We start from the raw sequence: 18,455 nt of genomic DNA on the forward strand, positions 1-18,455 counted from the left end.
AAGAGGTCTGCTCCCCTTATCCAGTGAAGAAACTGGTTACAGCACCCTGCCCCAAGGCAGATGGAGAGCACGGCGTTCACTTACCTAAGGTGAGAGCGTTAACCTTCGGGGTTCTACAGGAGAAGAGAAAGGGAAGAAGAGAGAGACATTCAATAACCCAGTTCATTAATCCCATATTTTCTATCTGCAGACATCTTACCCTTCGAGTCAAACATACAGTGCACAGAGGTCCAGCCCAAAGAGCCAGCCGTGTGTTACACATCACCTTTGAAGATACGGTATACGCCCAGTCAAGACCGGCGCCTCTACGGGAATCAGGTGAGCGTTACACCCATTGCGGATCCTGCATTGCACAGTCCCGACCTCAGTTCCACCCCCGAGGCCAGCCCTGCAATTGCATGCCCAGCCGCAGCACCCAAAACCTCTGCTGCTCCCACTGACTTTGAGGCACGGCTGTCAAGGGTGGAGGCAAGGCAGGAATCCATGCTTGAACTAGTTCGGCAATATGTGGCTGAGGGAGTGGACACAAGGTGAGTATTCGCTCAGGCCATTGCAGGGAACACTGCCGCCATAAATACCTCTGCAGTCATGATGCGTGACAGTTTGGGGGCCGTCACGCAGGTCCTGACCGGCATACTGCAACACATGCAGCAACAGCAACGTGCGCCAGCTGTGCCAATCCCTACGGCATCCACCCCATCCTCCACACCCACATCCTCTGCACGCTCCAGCCCTGTGCGACAGACGAGGCATGGTGCGAGGCAGTCTGAAATGCTGCCCCCGGACACAAAGAAAGCACGAAAATAGTGTGGGACAACAATGGGAGTGGGGGAGGTGGTGTTGGTGGTGTGTAGGGGAATAAGGGGGTGTTCATGGGGGGTATGGGGAGTTCATTGGGGTATGGGAAGTTCATTGGGGGTATGGGGAGTTCATTGGGGGGTATGGGGAGTTCATTGGGCGTATGGGGAGTATTGGTGTGTTGGGGGAGGCGGAGGGGGAGGGCATGTGAGTGGTGGAGGGGTGAGGCACTTTTCTGTAGTTTACATAAATACACCCTTTGTGTAAAAAATCATTCAATGCCTGGACATTGTTCATTTTGTGTGTATTCATTGTATTCATGACAGTGCACAGTACCCAACTCCCCACATACCCTGTGTGCATGTCCACATGGACCCAGTGTTGTGTGTAGTACTGGCACATATCCATCAATGTCCCTGTGGTTCAGAAGTATTCGTCAATCGGTGATTGGCGTACAGCACGGCCAGCTTGTGCATCACGTACTGGCAGGGGTGCTGCTTCTCCTCCATCTTCATCCTCATCATCCTCACCCGGTGCATGCATGTCAATGTCAGGTGGCAGTGGAACATTTCTCCGGACGCACATGTTGTGCAGCATGACACAGGCCATGGTGATCTTTGCCACCTTCTCAGGCCTATAAAGGAGTGCTCCACCAGACCTGCTTAGGCAGCGGAACCGCGCCTTCAACAGGCCAAAGGTCTGCTCAATCACGACACGGGTACAGGTATGAACCCGATTGTACTCCTCTTCATGGCTGTTCCACGGGTTCCGCACCGGGATAAGTAGCCACGGCTTCAAGGGATATCCTCCATCACCTGCATGGGAGTACAGAGAGTTGTGTGAGTCATTCTGAGCTGCCACCTTCAGGATTCACAGCCATGGGCGCAGCTATTTGCTGTTGACATGCACATGTCCCTGTACTTATGCACAAAGATTATTTGGATGCATTGTGTACTGCAATATGGTCTGCTAGTCTGGATGGCATTGTACAGATGATGCTGGGTGTTAACTTGCATGCTGATGCGAATGTACTGTGGATGCGGAACAATGTCTTGCCTCCCATGATTGCAGTGTATGCTACACTGTGCCCAATCACACTAGCCACATTGGCACAGTTTTAATCATGTTTAGTCATGCATCGCTTGACATACCCATGGTGGCCTGGTTGTGCGTCTTACATGTTGTCATTGGTCCAATGTGTGGCAGTGATGTGTCATGTTCGGGTTGGGAGGTTCAGGTCAGAAGTGTTTAGCTCTAAGTGCATTGTCCACTCACCGCCCATTCCCACCCAGGTAGAGTATGCATCCCCCCCATTCCCACCCAGGTGGAGTATGCATCCCCCCACATCACAACCCCGATGCACTGCCATGGGTCAGTCCTGCAACTCACCAAGCAGCCAGGCACGTCATCCAGCATGTCACTCCATGTGACAGGGTAGCGTGGAGTTACGCAGCACCATGGAATCATGTGTCGATCCGGGATATCGGGCACAGCAATGTGTGATGATCTTGCTGGAGTCACATGCCATCTGCACATTGATGGAGTGGTATAGCTTGAGATTGCGGTACACCGCCTCTATGGCATGAGGGACTACCAAGTCGACATGGGTGCAGTCGAGGGCACCGACGCAATTGGGCATGCCCGCCAGTGCATGGAAGCCTACTTTGGTGCCGGCAATCTCCTGGGCAGTCCGTGGTACGGATATGTGGATGCTAGCTTGCTTCAGGAGGGCATCCAGCACGTGGGTCAGCATGCGTGAAAAGAGTGGTTGTGATATACCATGCAGCTGGCCCACTGTGTGCTGGTAGGTGCCTGTGGCCAGGAAGTGGAGCACAGACACCTTTAGTAGCGGGGGGATAGCAGTGCGTATTTCAGTGAGGCTGACAATGTCGTCATGTATCATGTCCACAATGGTAGTGATGGGGTTCCATGTCCATAATTATTATTATTATTATTATGTCATTTCATTGCGGTTTGTTTTTTCGCTGGGTTTTTTACCACAATCTTTTTTTCTCAAAAAAACTCCGCATATTTTTGTTTTGGGGGAGTTGCCAGATCAACCCCCTCTCCCCCCACACATTTTCTAAAAAAATCAAAGTGCGGACATGCCGTTCGACGGCAGCAACTTGTTCGGGAAGGCGGTGGACGAATCCCTCCAAGCCATAAAGACGGACACGGAGACGGCCCGCGCCCTAGGAGCCCTTCAGCAACGACGGCCCTTTCGGAGCTCTGAAGGCAGACAGGGGGCCTCCAAGGGATCCAGCGGTGCCTCGTTGTCCTACCGCCAGGCAGCACGCTCCTCGTCTCAGGAGGCCTACAGGGGTCGCGGCAAGCAGGGAGCGCCTCGCCGCCGTCGGCAAGGTGGCCAGGGCGGCAAGGCCACCACCTCCAAGCAGGACTGAGCCGGCCGTGGCCTCGGGCCCCCACCGAAGCACCCCGGTGGGAGGCCGGCTGACGAAGTTTGTCGGCGTGTGAAAGTCCATCTCCACCGATCGTTTGGTGCTGGATACCCTGGCAAGAGGACACTCTATCGAATTCCTGAAGAAGTGCCCTCACATTCCACCTGTGGCCAGGAAGGAAAATCACGTCCCGCAACTGCTGTTGGAAGTACGGGCGATGCTCAGGAAAGGCGCCATCGAGCCCGTCCCGAAGAGGCTCCGGTGCTCCAGGGTGTACTCAAGGTACTTCCTCGTCAGGAAGAAGACGGGCGGCTGGCGCCCCATCCTGGACCTTCGTCGTTTGAACAAATACATCAGGTCACAAATGTTCAGGATGGTCACCCTCCAGCACGTGCTGGGACAGCTGGAGGAAGGCGACTTTCTATCGTCGCTGGACCTGGAGGATGCATACTTCCACGTTCCCATCGTCACAAGCCACCGAAAGGTCCTCAGGTTCGTCGTCCAGGGACGCCACTACCAATTCAGAGCACTGCCGTTCGGATAGAAGTCGGCCCCCAGGGTCTTTACCAAGTGCCTAGCACCTGTGGCGGCGCAGCTGCGCCTGCAGGGGATTCACGTCTACCCCTACCTGGACGACTGGCTCATTCGCTCAAGAACGAGGGAACTCGCCGTCGAACACACTGCGAGGACCGTCCAGCTACTCACAGACCTGGGATTCGCCATAAATTACCCAAAGTCCCACCTGGTGCCGTCGCAGGTGGCCCTGTTTCTGGGAGCGAAGCTCGATACAGTGAGGCGCCTGGCGGCACCGTCGGAAGAACGGACGAAGACCATTCTGGGCAAAGTGCAGCGCCTGCTAGCCACGGACGTGGCCAGGGTGAGGTCCATCAAGTCCCTCCTGGGGATGATGTCCTCTTGCATCTACCTGGTGCGCCTATGCAGACTACGGATGCGCCCTCTTCAAGAATTTCTCGATGCCCGTTGGACGCAGGTGACGGGCACCTTCGAAGACAGGGTCCCCCTCAACGAGGTGTTCCGACGGGCGATTCAGTGGTGGGGCGTTCGAGCGCACCTCACGGCGGGCAAGGACTTTCAGACGCCGGCGTACCAGGAGACGGACGGACGCTTCCCTGGAAGGTTGGGGCGCCCACACCGGAGATCTCCACACAAGAGGCCTCTGGCTCCCGGAGGAGAAGCTCCTGCACATCAACATCCTGGAACTCCGAGCCGTGTTCTGGACTCTCAAATCGTTCCTCCCGTCGCTCAAGGGCAAGGTGGTGCGGATCTTCACGGACAACACCACGACAATGTTTTACATACGGAAGCAGGGAGGTACCAGATCCCCAGCCCTATCCAAGGAGGCACAGGATCTGTGGCACTGGGCGGTCGCCCAGGGGATGTTCCTGGTTCCCTTCCACCTGGCAGGAGAAAGAAACACCATCGCCGACTCGCTCAGCAGGGAGCTGCACGCGTGTCACGAGTGGGAGCTGCGCCAGGATCAGGTGGATCAACTCTTCCGACGATGGGGCAAACCCCAAATCGACCTGTTCGCAACAGCGACAAACTCGAAGTGCCAGAGGTTCGCCAGCAGGTTTCCCCAGCCGAGAAGCATGGGCGATGCGTTCTCGTTCCCCTGGGACGGCCTATATCTGTATGCGTTCCCTCCGTTGTCGTTGCTGCTTCGACTCATCAACCAGCTCAAGAGGTCTCGGTGCAGGATGATCCTCGTCGCACCGGCGTGGCCGAGGCAGATCTGGTTCCCGGACCTTCTGGACTTGTCAACGTCCCCATCCATCAAGCTGTCGGCGGACGTGGATCTTCTCTCCAGAGAAGGAGGTGCCATCTTCCACCACGACCCGGCGTTGCTGAACCTGCAGGCTTGGCTCCTGCAGCGCTAGAGTTTGGAGGGTACGATATACTGGCCGACTGCAGAGAGGTTCTTGCAAAGGCCAGGGCGTCCTCGACTCTCAAATGCTACGGTCACAAGTGGAAGAGGTTCTCTATCTGGTGCCGAGCACAGAAGATCAACCCCCTACGGATTATGGCCCCTCAGGTGCTGCCGTACCTGCTATCGCTGGCAAAGGCTGGGCTAGCCCATGCCTCTATTAAGATTCATCTGGCGGCGGTCTCCAGATATACCAGAACCACAGGACGGACGTCCCTGTGGTCCCATCGACTGGTGAAAGAGTTTATGAAAGGACTGTTCCGGTCGTTCCCGCCGGTGAAGGCCCCGGCGTGGGAACTTAACGTGGTGCCACTAGGCTCATGGGGCCCCCATTCGAGCCGATGCACTCCGCACCGATGAAGTTTGTGTCGTGGAAGACTGCATTCCTGGTGGCCATTACCTCTGCACGATGAGTGGGAGAGATCCAGGCCCTATCCTGCAAAGCACCGTACTTGACTTTCCATGCCTCGAGGGTGGTGCTTAGGACGCACCCCTCCTTTATGCCCAAGGTGCCGTCAGACTTCCATCTTAACGAGCCCCTGGTGTTACCTGTTTTCTTCCCGTCTCCTTCGTCGCCGGCCGAGAGGACTTTGCACTCGCTGTGAAGTTCTACGTGGACCGCACAAAGAGTTTTCGGAGGACATCACAGCTGTTTGTGAACTTTGGACCTGTGAATCAAGGGAAGGCTCTCTCGAAGTCTTCTATTTCCAGATGGCTCTCCGGCTGCATCATGCACTGCCACCGGTTGGCTAACCGACCGCTGCCAAGCCGTCCGAGAGCCCATTCGACCAGAGCGATCGCTGCTACTACGGCGTTCCTATCTGGTGTGCCCCTGCTGGACATCTGCAGGGCTGCTACGTGGAGGTCGACGCACACCTTCACGAGATTCTACTGCGTCGATCGGGATTCCAGGGAGGAGTCCAGGGTCGGCCAAGCAGTGCTGCGCAACCTGTTTGCTTAAGGTGAGCCTGGTGAGGAGGTAAGAGATGCTTAATGTTGAGTTGTTGTATTGCTTAATGTTGAGCCTTTGCCACCTCCCGTGGTTGTGCATGTGTGTACTGCTATGTATTCTTATATTCATGAGCATGTGAATCCATGCCAGACCCCATGCTGGAGAAGGAACAAGTTACTTACCTGTAACTGTTGTTCTCCAGCATGGGTCTGGCATGGATTCACATGCGAACCCTCCCGCCTACCCCTCTGCGGCTCTTCACTTGGTCATAGTGCCACTTCACGTGCTACCAAATCTGAAGATGGCTGCCAAAGGCGGGGCTTAGGAAGATGGCAGTCATTGGCTGTGGTCAGTATGACGCAGAGATCAGTGATTGGTTACTACTACGAAAGACAGATCAGAAACGAAACTGATACTGATTTTTTCTTTACCGAAGATTCCCAGCCTGACGACGGGGAATATTCATGAGCATGTGAATCCATGCCAGACCCATGCTGGAGAACAACAGTTACAGGTAAGTAACTTGTTCCATGTCCTCCTATTACCGGCATCCCAGTATTTTCTCCGCGAAGGGGCACGTGTACGCGCACAAGCCGGTATGGAGGGGCACGGTGCGGGCGGTGGCAGTATTGGCGGGTTGTCGGGTCATAATGGCCCAGACCCGTTAACGATGCCGGTAATGCCATTCCGCCTTCCTATTTTCATTACCGATATTCTCCTAATGAGGCCCTATGTCTTTAAAGGATAGTTCCAGATCAGAGCAAAAAGTGGAAAGCAGGCCATCAAAGAAGTACTTATGTACTACTTGAACAAAACAATTGTAATGCAATAGTTGATCTAATGTAGCATTACATTTGGTGCATGTTTGCTCAAAAGAAAGAAAAACATTACCTTGGCATATTTCACTTCAACAGTAAATTCCTGAATTATTCTCTCTATTTCATTCTTTTAAGTTGCCTGATAACCGAATGTGAGGATTGTTCCAGAAGAAGATTTGCTTTACTTTGTGCATATTGGCATGAAGCACCTTCATTAATTAAAGGGAGTATAACTTATTGGGCGTTATTTTTCATGGAGAGTAATGCAGGAAGAGGACGAAAAGGAGTCACCAGTAATCTCTCAATTTTAAGCGATACTGGTGACTTCTTATACTCAATATTCATGAACCACAAATCAACATGTCTAATAAGAAAAGCTGTGTAATATGAACTAAAATCAGGAACATGCATACCACCCAGGGCTTTTGCAGCTTGTAATTTTTTCAGGAAAATTCTAGGAGCCCCATTATTCCACTTAAACTTTGCAACAAGGTTATCAGTCTTCATGAAGAAAGAAGGTGGAAAATTCAGAGGAAATAAAGATAATAAGAGAAACAGTTTGGGAGCAATAATTAGTTTAATTGCTTCATCTCTACCACATTATGAGTGGAACATTGGAAGCCATCTATCTAGAGTATCTTTGATGATCGTCAAAATATGTTAAGCATTGTTATCAACTATTTATTTAATGGAATCAGCCGAAAGAATACCAAAGTATTTGAATCAGGAGGAGCACCAGGTAATTAATTATATATGGCTGAATCATGTTTTTAGTGCAATAAGCTTTAATTCGAAAAAAACACATTTTTTGCTTGGATTCAGGAAATATCCAGAAACCGTTCAATACATTTTAATAAAATTTTAAATATTAGGGCTACAATAGTTTGGCTCTCTAATATAGAGAAAATCAGCATATGCAGACAGTTTTATTTCATATTCCTGAACAACTATATCTTAAAATAAATTTGAATTTCGAATGTAATGGTTTAACAGCTAATAATTAGAGGAGTTTGATAAAGGACATTATTGGCTTGTTTCTCTATAAAAATGCAAATGACTCAGAGTATGCAATATTAATATAGAATGTAGTAGTGGGAGCAGTATATGAGGCTTTAATTATGTCCATAAAGGAAGGATCAAAAGAGAACGGCTCCTTAGACGTCAATAGAGATTCCCATGACACTTGATCAAAAGCCTTCTCTGCATCTAGCACCAGAAGGCCTAAGGAATCATGCTGTTTTTTGGCTAGAGGGAAAGCATGTAAACAAGAAAGGGTACTGCTACATGTGGGGTTGGTTACACAACGGTTATTTGAGAACTCCTTGGACCAACCGCTAGTTTGTCTAAGACTCTAAATTAATTAGTTATTTTTATGCCAGAAAAACACACACAGACCAGAAATAGATTTGCCATTTTGTGCTCGTATGTATTATTGAGAAGTGAACACAAATGTAAAAGTACATAAATTCAGACAATAGAACATCCTTTTGACAGTTTAGCAGATTGTGATCATTAAATGCAACTTGGGTATAGAGGTTTCAGTTAGAATTGAGAACACAAATCAAATTCAGACGTAAACAGACTGTATGTCAAATTAACAGATTATGACCATTGACACATCTTGTGTGCAAAAATTGAAGTTAATATTGGGAAAATGAGTCAAATACATACATTTCACGAAACAGTATCCGAAAAAGTGACACAAAAATAAGAAATATTGAAATTAATGTAAGTATTTAGACTAAATTGTCTGTTGCTAATGGTGTATTCACTGTAGTCACGTTTATGTAAAGGATAAAAGGAACCACTTTATGTGCCAGTGAATGAAAGCAAAAATCCTGATCCGCTATTCAATCCTTTGTGCAAATAAACTTTTTATCTTCGAGATAGGGGCTGCTTCTCAAAGTGAAGTGTGCCATACCAATGAATGAAAGCAAAATACTGTTCCATTGTTCACTCCTTTGTGAAGGTAGACTTTTGTTCCTCACTTTCCCTCGAGGTGGGAGCTGCCTCTCGAGGTGGGTCTGCTAACGCAATGGGGGGAACACAAATGAGAAGGAAAGTTTGATGAAGATAGATAGGCTATGTCCCAAAACATTGACATGCAGCCTTGCTTAGAAGTACCTTCAGTCCCCTCATACATGTAGCATTTCGGCGGTGATGTGTCACGACCATAGCCCCTGGCCTGGGAACTCGGGGTCTCTGGCCCTCGCCACAGTGTTCCTGCAAGGCCTCAAGGGCCCAATCATGCCCCTCTCGGCTGTCCTGGAGCCAGTCCTGGCACCTTTGGCGCCAGGCTCATATGGCAGGTGGAGTTTCCATTGGGGAATGGACCAACATGGTTGCCCCCACAAGGTTTGGCGTGGAACTGCATCGTGCAGTCTAGCATCTAGGGCGTGGTCCGCCCTGGAGTCACCTGGGATACCTGCTAGCTATTTAAGCCACGCTCGAGCTGAGGCACGCGCTTCGCGTTGTTCTGCACTCGCAGCGTGACGTTCACCAAGACCTGCTCGCAGCATCCTTGGCCTGCATCTACAGGGAGAAGAACACCACCATTATTCCTCCTTACCTGCTCAGCATCCAGTTCCTCAATCGCTCCGGAGTCTTCCCTGGAGTTCGTCGTCTTCCGCAAGCAACATCCTAGAGAGGAGAGACAAGAAGAGGACAATTAGTAAGCGTTCGTCTTCCGATTCAATCGCCTTCAGACTCTGCTTACCTACCGAAGCTCTCCTAGAATTCAACAACAGTCCGGACATCTTCCACACTACGCTCCGCTTCCATCTGGCCGCATTTCTTCCAGGAACTTCTCGGCGACCTGCAAGGAAGAATAGCACAGGTTAGCCTTATTCAAGGAACGCTCATAGTGCTGCGCTTCGCACATTCTCTTACCTTCTCGAGCACCGCCCTCTCCATCAGCTCAACGTCTTCATCATCCCTTCTGCATCTACAAGAGAAGGAGAAGGTTAACAGGGCAACAACTATTGCAGACACACATTCCTTTAGAACTAAAGACTTACCTCAAGAGTGGAGTCGCAGCCGGCCTGGACTCCCGGGCCCACGCCAGTGAAGTAACTTGGCTGAAAGGTGCCCAGCCACGACGCGCCCCTTCACAGAACAGCAGGACGGAGAGCGCACCTTATCGAAATACAAGAATAGACCCACGGCAGCGCAAGTCCCCGGGGGAGGTGAATCCAACCCAGAAGCGCTCCAGACCAGTCGGGTGGCGTCCCTGTGGATACAAGGTGAGCGTTACAGATGTGGATACAGATCCTCATGTCCGCCTTTATCAGGGCATTGGGTAGAAGACCCTGTAAGTATAAAAGCAAAAAAATGGGGTCTATTTGGGTTTTCTGGCATTTGTGAAAAATCCCAAAAGTAAATTGGAGAGAACAGAAGAATTTAAAACGAATAAAGGCAACTTGCACCGTCCCGTCCTCTGTGGTAAACAGAAAAAATAGACTTACCATGAAAAAAAGGGAGAGGATGGCAAACCAAGAATGCATTGTCAGCAGGGAATCTAGCTTTAAGAAAACCAGATTGATTAAGGTGGATAATAATTCCAATAACTTTAGTGAGATGGGTAGCGAGTACTTTAGCATACATGTTATAGTCTTGATTAATTGATGAAGTAGGTCTGTAGTTGGGAACTAAAGTAGGATCTTTTCCTGACTAAGGTTTTTTTTTACAATGAAGGTGACATTAAAAGAACCACTCAAACAGAACTTTTCCTTAAATTGCTTAAAGCTACCAAGCAAATACAGAGCTATGAGCAATTAATGATGCTTATAAAAGTCAGCTGGTAATATCAACCCTCTACAAGATCCTTGACAGAACCGACCCAACCTGCAAAGAACCATACATGCTCAGATGGGAGAAAGACATAGGGAGGCCCATCGATCCAGAGGAATGGGACCACATCTGGACCAGAGCGCACAGAAGCTCCAAATGCGTAACTAACAAGGAGGGGGCATTCAAAGTATGCTATAGGTGGTATCGAACTCCAGAGACGCTCAATAAATGCAACCCCGCGATCCCCCCGCTGTGTTGGAGAGGGTGCCCGGACAAAGGTACATTATGGACATGCCCAAAGGCCACAGAATTTTGGAAAGCAGTGTTAGACCAAGTCAGCACGATCACGGGCCTCACAATCCCATGGGACCCTGGTATTGTCCTACTCGGAACAAGCAGCGAGGGTCACTTCCCTCTATCGACCACAGAGCAGAATTATGCACCCACCTACTGACGGCAGCTAAAATATCAATAGCCAGGCTCTGGAAGAACCCAGAGGGTCCGGCACTACAAATGTGGTGGATGAAATGTTGGGACATCATTGCAGCCGAGAAAATAACTGCCCTCCGGTTTGGGAACAGGGACAAATTTTACCAAACCTGGGCCCCATTCCTGGACTACACACAGAAATACCCAGGCCTGGCCCAACAGCCTCCCTGCCTCCGATGGTTGGACAAATATGATTGAAATGAAGGCAGGAACCACAGGACACAAACCACAGACAAGGGAGGCCCCTCCCCTCGACTCCCACGCTAGCAAGAGCGCATACAAACGGATGAAGCCCTGGTACCAGGCAGATCCATTCCACTCCGATGTACTCCTGCAGCTCAAACAGCGGTTGCTGGTTCTTGCTCTCGATGCACAACCCATCGTGCCCTCTCCTTCCCCCCCCTGTCATCCCCCACTGAGACTTTGCAGACTTATTGTTTTTGTTCATGTTTATTGTCTTTTGTAATAACAAGCAACAGAGCGCTGTTATTGGCACATGTAATAGAATGCCGCAATGTCTAATTGCTTGTAGAAAACCAATAAAAAGAAATTTGAAAAAAAAAAGAGGTCAGCTGGTATGCCATCCGGTCAAGGTGCTTTACTAAGCTTTAGAGAGGAAATTACAGCCTCTTTTGGGTGAATAGAGCAGAGTAGAAAGCAAAACATTCTTTGTTAATTTCTTTAGTAGATGTTACTGTTATTCGAAAATTTCTCCTAATATAGCAGGTACTTGTATTTTGTCTCTCTTAATGTGTAAAATGATTTGCTCGTAATGTACCAGTTGTTAGTATTAAAGTATAACTTGGACTTCGTATTTGAGACCTGATTTCCAGCCTTTCTACTAAGAAGAGAATTATACTAGTTACTAGTTACGTGACCCCCAGCTTGTATGTAACTAAGTATAAGCAACACTGTAACAAGCGCCACGAGGCCTTAGGTCTGCTGTGCGCTCAACAAATGTGAATAAATGAAATAAATACTCTTTTAGGTACGTTTTCTACAGTACAATTGGTATTGGACTCTACAAGACTTATCCCTTGGTTTTAACGGCCCCAACTTCTATTATAGGCCTGTACTACCCAAAGTTGGTAGGGAGGCAGAGCTGCCAGGCTTATTTCAGGAGGGGGAATGTGAGCTGTAAATTAGTACAAAGAAACCCGAATATACTAGGCCCAAAGAAACACTTACACCCTTGCAGTTATATACAAATAGTGATTTATTTCTTATATGCACACGGCAGTCATACACTAAAGGAATACTGCATCAACTAGCAACATCAAACGTACATTTAGAATGATGAGGAAAAATAAGCAGCTGAGTAAATTGTTATATACTTTTCTTATCCGCACACGGAGTGACTTCAGTTCAGGTCAGTAAAAGTACTTATTTTGAATTAATTCTGTATTATTAAAGCATAGGTAAGTTTCAAGAATATTAACAGCAACCAACACAGGTAAGCAATACTTTTAGCAACTCTTATAAGGTTTAGGGAGTCTTTTCCCTAACAAGAAAGGAGTTCTTCAGTTCAGGTGGAGGAAAACGAGCAGTGCCAAAGCCAAGAGGGTCAGAAGATTTACTGTAGGGAAACCAGCAATGCCAAAGTCAAATGTAGAGCACCAGTTCTGATGCAAATCTTCTTAGCACAGGTAAGTATCAATTTAGTTGGTCTTGGTAAAAAGCACAGCACAGGAGCTTAAGAGAAACCTTCCTGTAGTACACAAGCTGTTAAGCCTGGACGACTGCAAATGGGTGAACACCCAAATGTTAGGAACAGTGCTCCCAAAGCAAAGGAGCAACACAAACGGCTTTGGGTAAGATTACCAACAGCCCCACAGTACAGTGAGGATGAAGATGAGGTAGCTGGATGCACAGCTGCGAACTCGGTCTCCTCAGCCTTGGCCGTGGTGATGAAAGGAGGGGGACCAGGGATGCACTTCTGCAGCAGGATTCGATACAGGGACTCGCCAGCAAAGAAATCTTTTCACTCCTATGTCGGTTCGTGGTTTTCTCAGCACCAGATGTGACCGATCACCGCCAGTTGGATCCTTCGCCTTTTCTTGGTCCTGCACTCTAGTGAGGCGACTGTGAGGGCAGAATTTGTGCTTCTGGACGTCCACGCGGATGCCACCGAAGTTTCAGCGACATTGTCAATGGCAATTCGATGCACTTCAAGGTTTATCGAGATACCCCCGGGTATTGGGATTCTGCAGCCCGGGAAAGTCGCAGGATGGCTCACATTGAAGAAGCTCTTGAGACTAGTTATGCCCACCAGTCCAGAGGAGGAAGTCGTCCTTTGTGGTGGTTGGCTGTCGATTTGAAAACGGTGTCTGGACAGCAGCTGTACTTCAGGTGTGCTTCTGCGGTTACTGGAGGTGCTGCAGGCGTCTCCGGTCGTCGTCTTCTTCGGAGCTTCAGTTCCAGTGGTTGACTCTGCCTTCTGCCCAAAACGCTTTGCCTTGTATGCAGGAACCCATTAATTCAGTCCTATGGACATGTCAATCACCTGTGGGTCGCTGTCCTTGCAGGACAGCCAGCTGCCCAGTTTAAACTGGTTCCAGCCAGGCATACCCTCAGACAAAGTCCAAAGACGTTTCGGGCTCCTCTCTCACTTCCTGCCTCAGCAGACACACTGGAGCCTTGGCGGGCTTAACAAAGAAATCCAGCCAAAGGCAAAACTCAGAGGACCCACCCCAGATTAGTAGAAGAAGGGCCAAGAAGGAAGAAACAACCAAAAATGGTGATAAAAGAAGACTGAGGGCCATTTTGAGAAAATGGTCAGCCATGGGTGCTGTACTGCAACTGGGGCAAACAGCCTGCGAGTAACTAACACAACAATGGTAAAAAGGTATCCACTGCCACCAGCCATTTAGGTTTGTCTGTTACTGGAACTATACAAGTTGCAGGAGCAGTGTGAAAGGAGTTTGTGTAGCCCCTCAGCCCTCCACATAAGGTGGTGTGTGCTGATGCCACAAAAAGAAAATAAGTAAGATAAAAATATATCTTACTATCCATGAGAACATTAGTTCTCAAGAAAGAGTACTACAAATAGGAAGAGAAGCCCAAGAGACTCCGCAGCAACACTGCACAAAGGGTGCTTTGTGCAGCAACAATTTATTAAAGATGCCTATAGTGAAATACATGGAGGAAAGCATGACTTCATTAAAAGTAAAACAGAATACAGTAGCCAAAAAATAGGGTTCCCGTCTCAGAGCAAAAGGAATGAGCGAGTGGTAAAAAGTCCCACTCACTCAGGAGAGTAAAGCAAAAAAATTCCTGAAGTCCAGCGAAAGTGCTGGGGGTCTCTCAGGTTGAGGGGAATTGGCGCAAGAAATTAAATTTCTCCCTAGTATACACGTAACAAACATTTTGCTGTTGGAAACGTGGGAATTACCATTTGATGAAATGTACAAGCATTCGAGCCTTGCAACTTGTTTATCAAAAGTTACAATCTTGGCAGTAGAGGCTTTATTAATATGTGCAATGGTGGATATTGCAGAACCTATTGCAGTGGCTTTGAAGGCATCCCGGTGAATAACAGGAGATGTATTACTGTATGTATTATTACATATCATTTCTTTTAATAATCTGTAATGCAATAGACTGTTTTAGTATTCATACGCCATCTGATTTTGGTATGACAAAACCCAGCAAGCTCAACTATGTTTTAGAAAAGGGCATGATCTGCTATACCCATGTTTCCAATATGTGGATCTGGGTAATACTACTGCAAAGACTTTGTGAAATTACTAAATAATCAATCCCAGAATGAGACTGATAGGGAATGGAGACGAAAGTACATGCTTTTCTGGTACGTAACTTGAGGCTCCAGAGATCTGCGAATTTAGTATTCTTAAAGAAAGCTCTAAATACAGCCTGGGCTGTGGAGGGCTTATATGTGGCTGCTGACTGGCGGTCCAATAAGAGGTCTTTAATCAGGTTAAAATCACCACCATGTATGTTAGCATATATGACCCCCGAGCACTAACTCACTAGTAATATTTTTCCAAAATTGTGGGTAATCTGCTGTAGGTGCATATACATTAATTAAATTAATAATGTGTTCTCAATTCATCAAATTAATATTCTTTTCTCAGTGGGTTGTTATTTTACCATCTGTAAGTGGTTTAATACCCTAACCATGACCTCCACAGAATAATCATAATTCGGGATCAAGGTTTTCCGTTTTACTGATTTTTTTTACACATAAAGATAGAAATCACTCTGATTTCTTTTAGTATGTATTTGTAAAAAAAAAGAAAACGAAAATAAGCATTAATGTACAAGTCTTGATTAACTATTCAGTTATGACTTGCTGGCCAATACGTGTGCAAAGTATCACAATGGAGAGGATACAAAAGTTATTTATATGCCTTTAAAATTGTTTAAAGTGCTCTACATATGTTTATCACATCAGCATAAGGAGCTTAATCTACAAGAACCCAGCTCTATGAGTTCCCAATTACAGGCATCAAAGTGCTACAATTATAATGTGAATCAATGCAGACAAGCACTAGTTGTAAATTATATGTATTTACAGAGCAAATTAATGCAGATAAAGTGACAAAAAAATAAATATAGGTAAATAAATACTGAAAGGTTGAAAAAAGAAGTGCCATAAAACTAGTAGCCTTAATCATAATCTTTACAATCACAATTGTCCTATGTGCTATAAAAAGTAAATTGGATTAGCTGTGAAGTGGCTTATTGTCATGCGCGACATCTTGAGCCGGTGCTGGCTTTTCACTTTGCATGCTGGGACAGGTCACTTCATTTTTCCCCACTATAAGTATGGGCCTACAAATCTGAGCATACAAAAAGAAAACCCAGGACTGGCTCAAGGTGACACACATGACATGGGGACAATAGGCAGCTATGAATGGGACCAACATTAAGCAATCCTCCTTCATTGTCTTTGAAGGTGTTGTGTTCTTTCTTTCATGTTGTCTGTGTTTATTAGACTGTAATTTAGATTAGGCTGCATCCCCAAATAAGATGAGCTGCTATGATTTAAGTTAATAAGTTCGACCACAGGGGCACTGATCCTGGGGCATAGATGCCTTGATGCAGACACTATGGGCCTCATCACGATTTGGGCTGTAGCCCTTAAATGTGGTGGTAACTGTATTACAGCTGCATTTAAGGGCTGGCCCTATCACGAGTTGGGCGCTAAATGGGCTGTTTCACCTCCAGCCTTTCCCTGGAGGTGAAAATCCCGTTTTCGGCTGTATTACCGCAGGCTGTATTAGCCCGCATAATTAGCTCTGAAAATGCCCCATTGAATCCAATGGACTGAATGTGGAATGGGGATTTACCGTTAACACCCAACCCGTGATCCGGCGGTAATACCGCCGGACCGGTTGGTGCTAAGACTATTACAGTTGGTAGGTATTACAGCCGGGATACAGCCCAACTCGTGATGAGGCCCTATGTGGAGACATTGAGTCTGAGACAGCGACTCCAGCCTTGACCCGAACTGCTGCTCGGATATTGACAAAGACATAGACAACAGGATGCATGGCCTGACCATAACCCTGACCACTGACATGCACAATGGATGGAACACTGGCATGGACACCGGATGGTTCCTATGGAAATGGACACAGCAGCAGGCACTGTGGCCCCAGGATATGGATGCAGAGTTCCAAACTTTCATACAGGCACAGAAACTGGGACACTATTAGAAACATGGGCACCAGAGACTAGCAAAGTGTGAGACATGCGTGGACTCTGACACTAGCTGATGGATACTAGCGCAGATGCCCCCTGAGCTAGAATGGTCCTTCTGATAGCCATCAGGGCTTTGCGGCTGGGCAGACCAGACGGTTGAGCTTCACAATTACCCACTAAAAATACCCCGAATGTACAGGCTTCTTTTCTCAGTGCTTTGCCTTGTGTGTGTTGTAGCAGGCTGTCTGGTTTGTTTGCTTAATCTTGTGGCTTTTGTTTGTTTGCAGGTGCGGAATGAGCCAAAGAATGTTTACATTGCAGCAGAGTGTATTGCCAAGATTAAAGAGATGCCTGTAGAGAAAATAATAGAAATGACGACGCGAAACGCTATGAGATTATTTACAAAACTGGAGCAATCTTTTTGTTTAGAATCGTAGATTTTTACAAATTGAAATAAATATCCTAATTTTTCTTGGTTGTTGTTTGTTCATTATTTATAAAGCACAAACAGTGCTATAAAACAGAGCAGTTTCAAGTCACTCAGCTAAACAACAGCACACTTTTAACACAAAACAAGTCAAAGCAGTACAATAATTACACACCATTAAAATATATCAACTATTTACTGTAGACAAACAACACACAGCAGCTAGAATAAGCATCAATATAAACACCAGAGTAGTAGACAATCTCATTGTAGTAGCATAGTGTTATGATTTATTTTGGAAGCAGAAAGCACAGGTGAGCTATCTGTCTGACATTGTGTGACCCGGGCGAGCATGTTGAATAATGGCAAGTCTAGCATTAGGGTCAGCAAGAGAACATAGACATCGGCTGGGTGTGGGAAGAGCCACCAGACTAAATGGACTGAATACCGTTACACATTGTCCAAAGCATGCCAGTGGACAGTGTTGACTCATTAAATCAGTGTCAAGTTGTACATTATGGAGAAAGTTGAACACGTTTTTGTAGACCAAAAATAACTTGACTGTCTCCTATTCTGAACAGCCTGTAAAACCTCCAGTTGGTTCTCTGTGAAGCTCTGATAAACAGATGCACAATATACAAAGTGCAAGAACACCACAGCGTAAACAAGCAAATTCCAATGTTCATGTGATAGCACAGGGCAAATCTTAGATGGGGAATGAAGATGAAGATGGCAGATTTAGCCATATCTTCCACCCGGGGCTTCAAAGAATATCACTGTCAAAAATGATTCCTAAATAATTCTGCATGGTAGATTCAGATAGGGGCTGCAGCAAGAGAAGAAGGACAAACAAACGGGATACCATAGTACCTCCCAAGAGCATAAGCTCTGTTATTTCACCATTAAGGTGTAATGAATTATTATGCAACCACTATTGAACCTGAATCAAACATACACTGACCTCAGTCACATCATCACATCCATTCTGTTGATCCTCAAGTGTCTATCATCAGTGTATAGTTTCCACTTCTGTCAGCTGCCCAGGGGGATCATATAGAGCCTAAAAAGCAGGGGTGGGAGCCATGGCCCCTAAGGAATGTCACGGGGCGCATGGGTATAGACTTAGGCGTGAACCGATGTAACTGCAAATGTTGCAACCTGCCTGAGAGAG

General features: G+C 47.3%; 1 protein-coding gene across 2 annotated transcripts in view; it reads left to right on the top strand.

Annotated features, from left to right (window-relative positions):
- The window catches only part of TATDN3 (TatD DNase domain containing 3), a 481,102-nt gene extending 463,774 nt beyond the window's left edge, over positions 1–17,328 (top strand). For both annotated transcript variants that reach the window (XM_069608538.1, XM_069608537.1), the window contains exon 10: positions 17,145–17,328. In XM_069608538.1, coding sequence (XP_069464639.1) covers positions 17,145–17,294 — 150 coding nt within the window. In that variant the 3' untranslated portion in view covers positions 17,295–17,328. The remainder of the gene's footprint in view (positions 1–17,144) is intronic.
- Positions 17,329–18,455: the final 1,127 nt, after the last annotated feature.

This window comes from Ambystoma mexicanum, chromosome 4q (genome assembly GCF_040938575.1).
Source record: "Ambystoma mexicanum isolate Mex_15411 chromosome 4q, UKY_AmexF1_1, whole genome shotgun sequence".
Lineage (NCBI taxonomy): Eukaryota > Metazoa > Chordata > Amphibia > Caudata > Ambystomatidae > Ambystoma > Ambystoma mexicanum.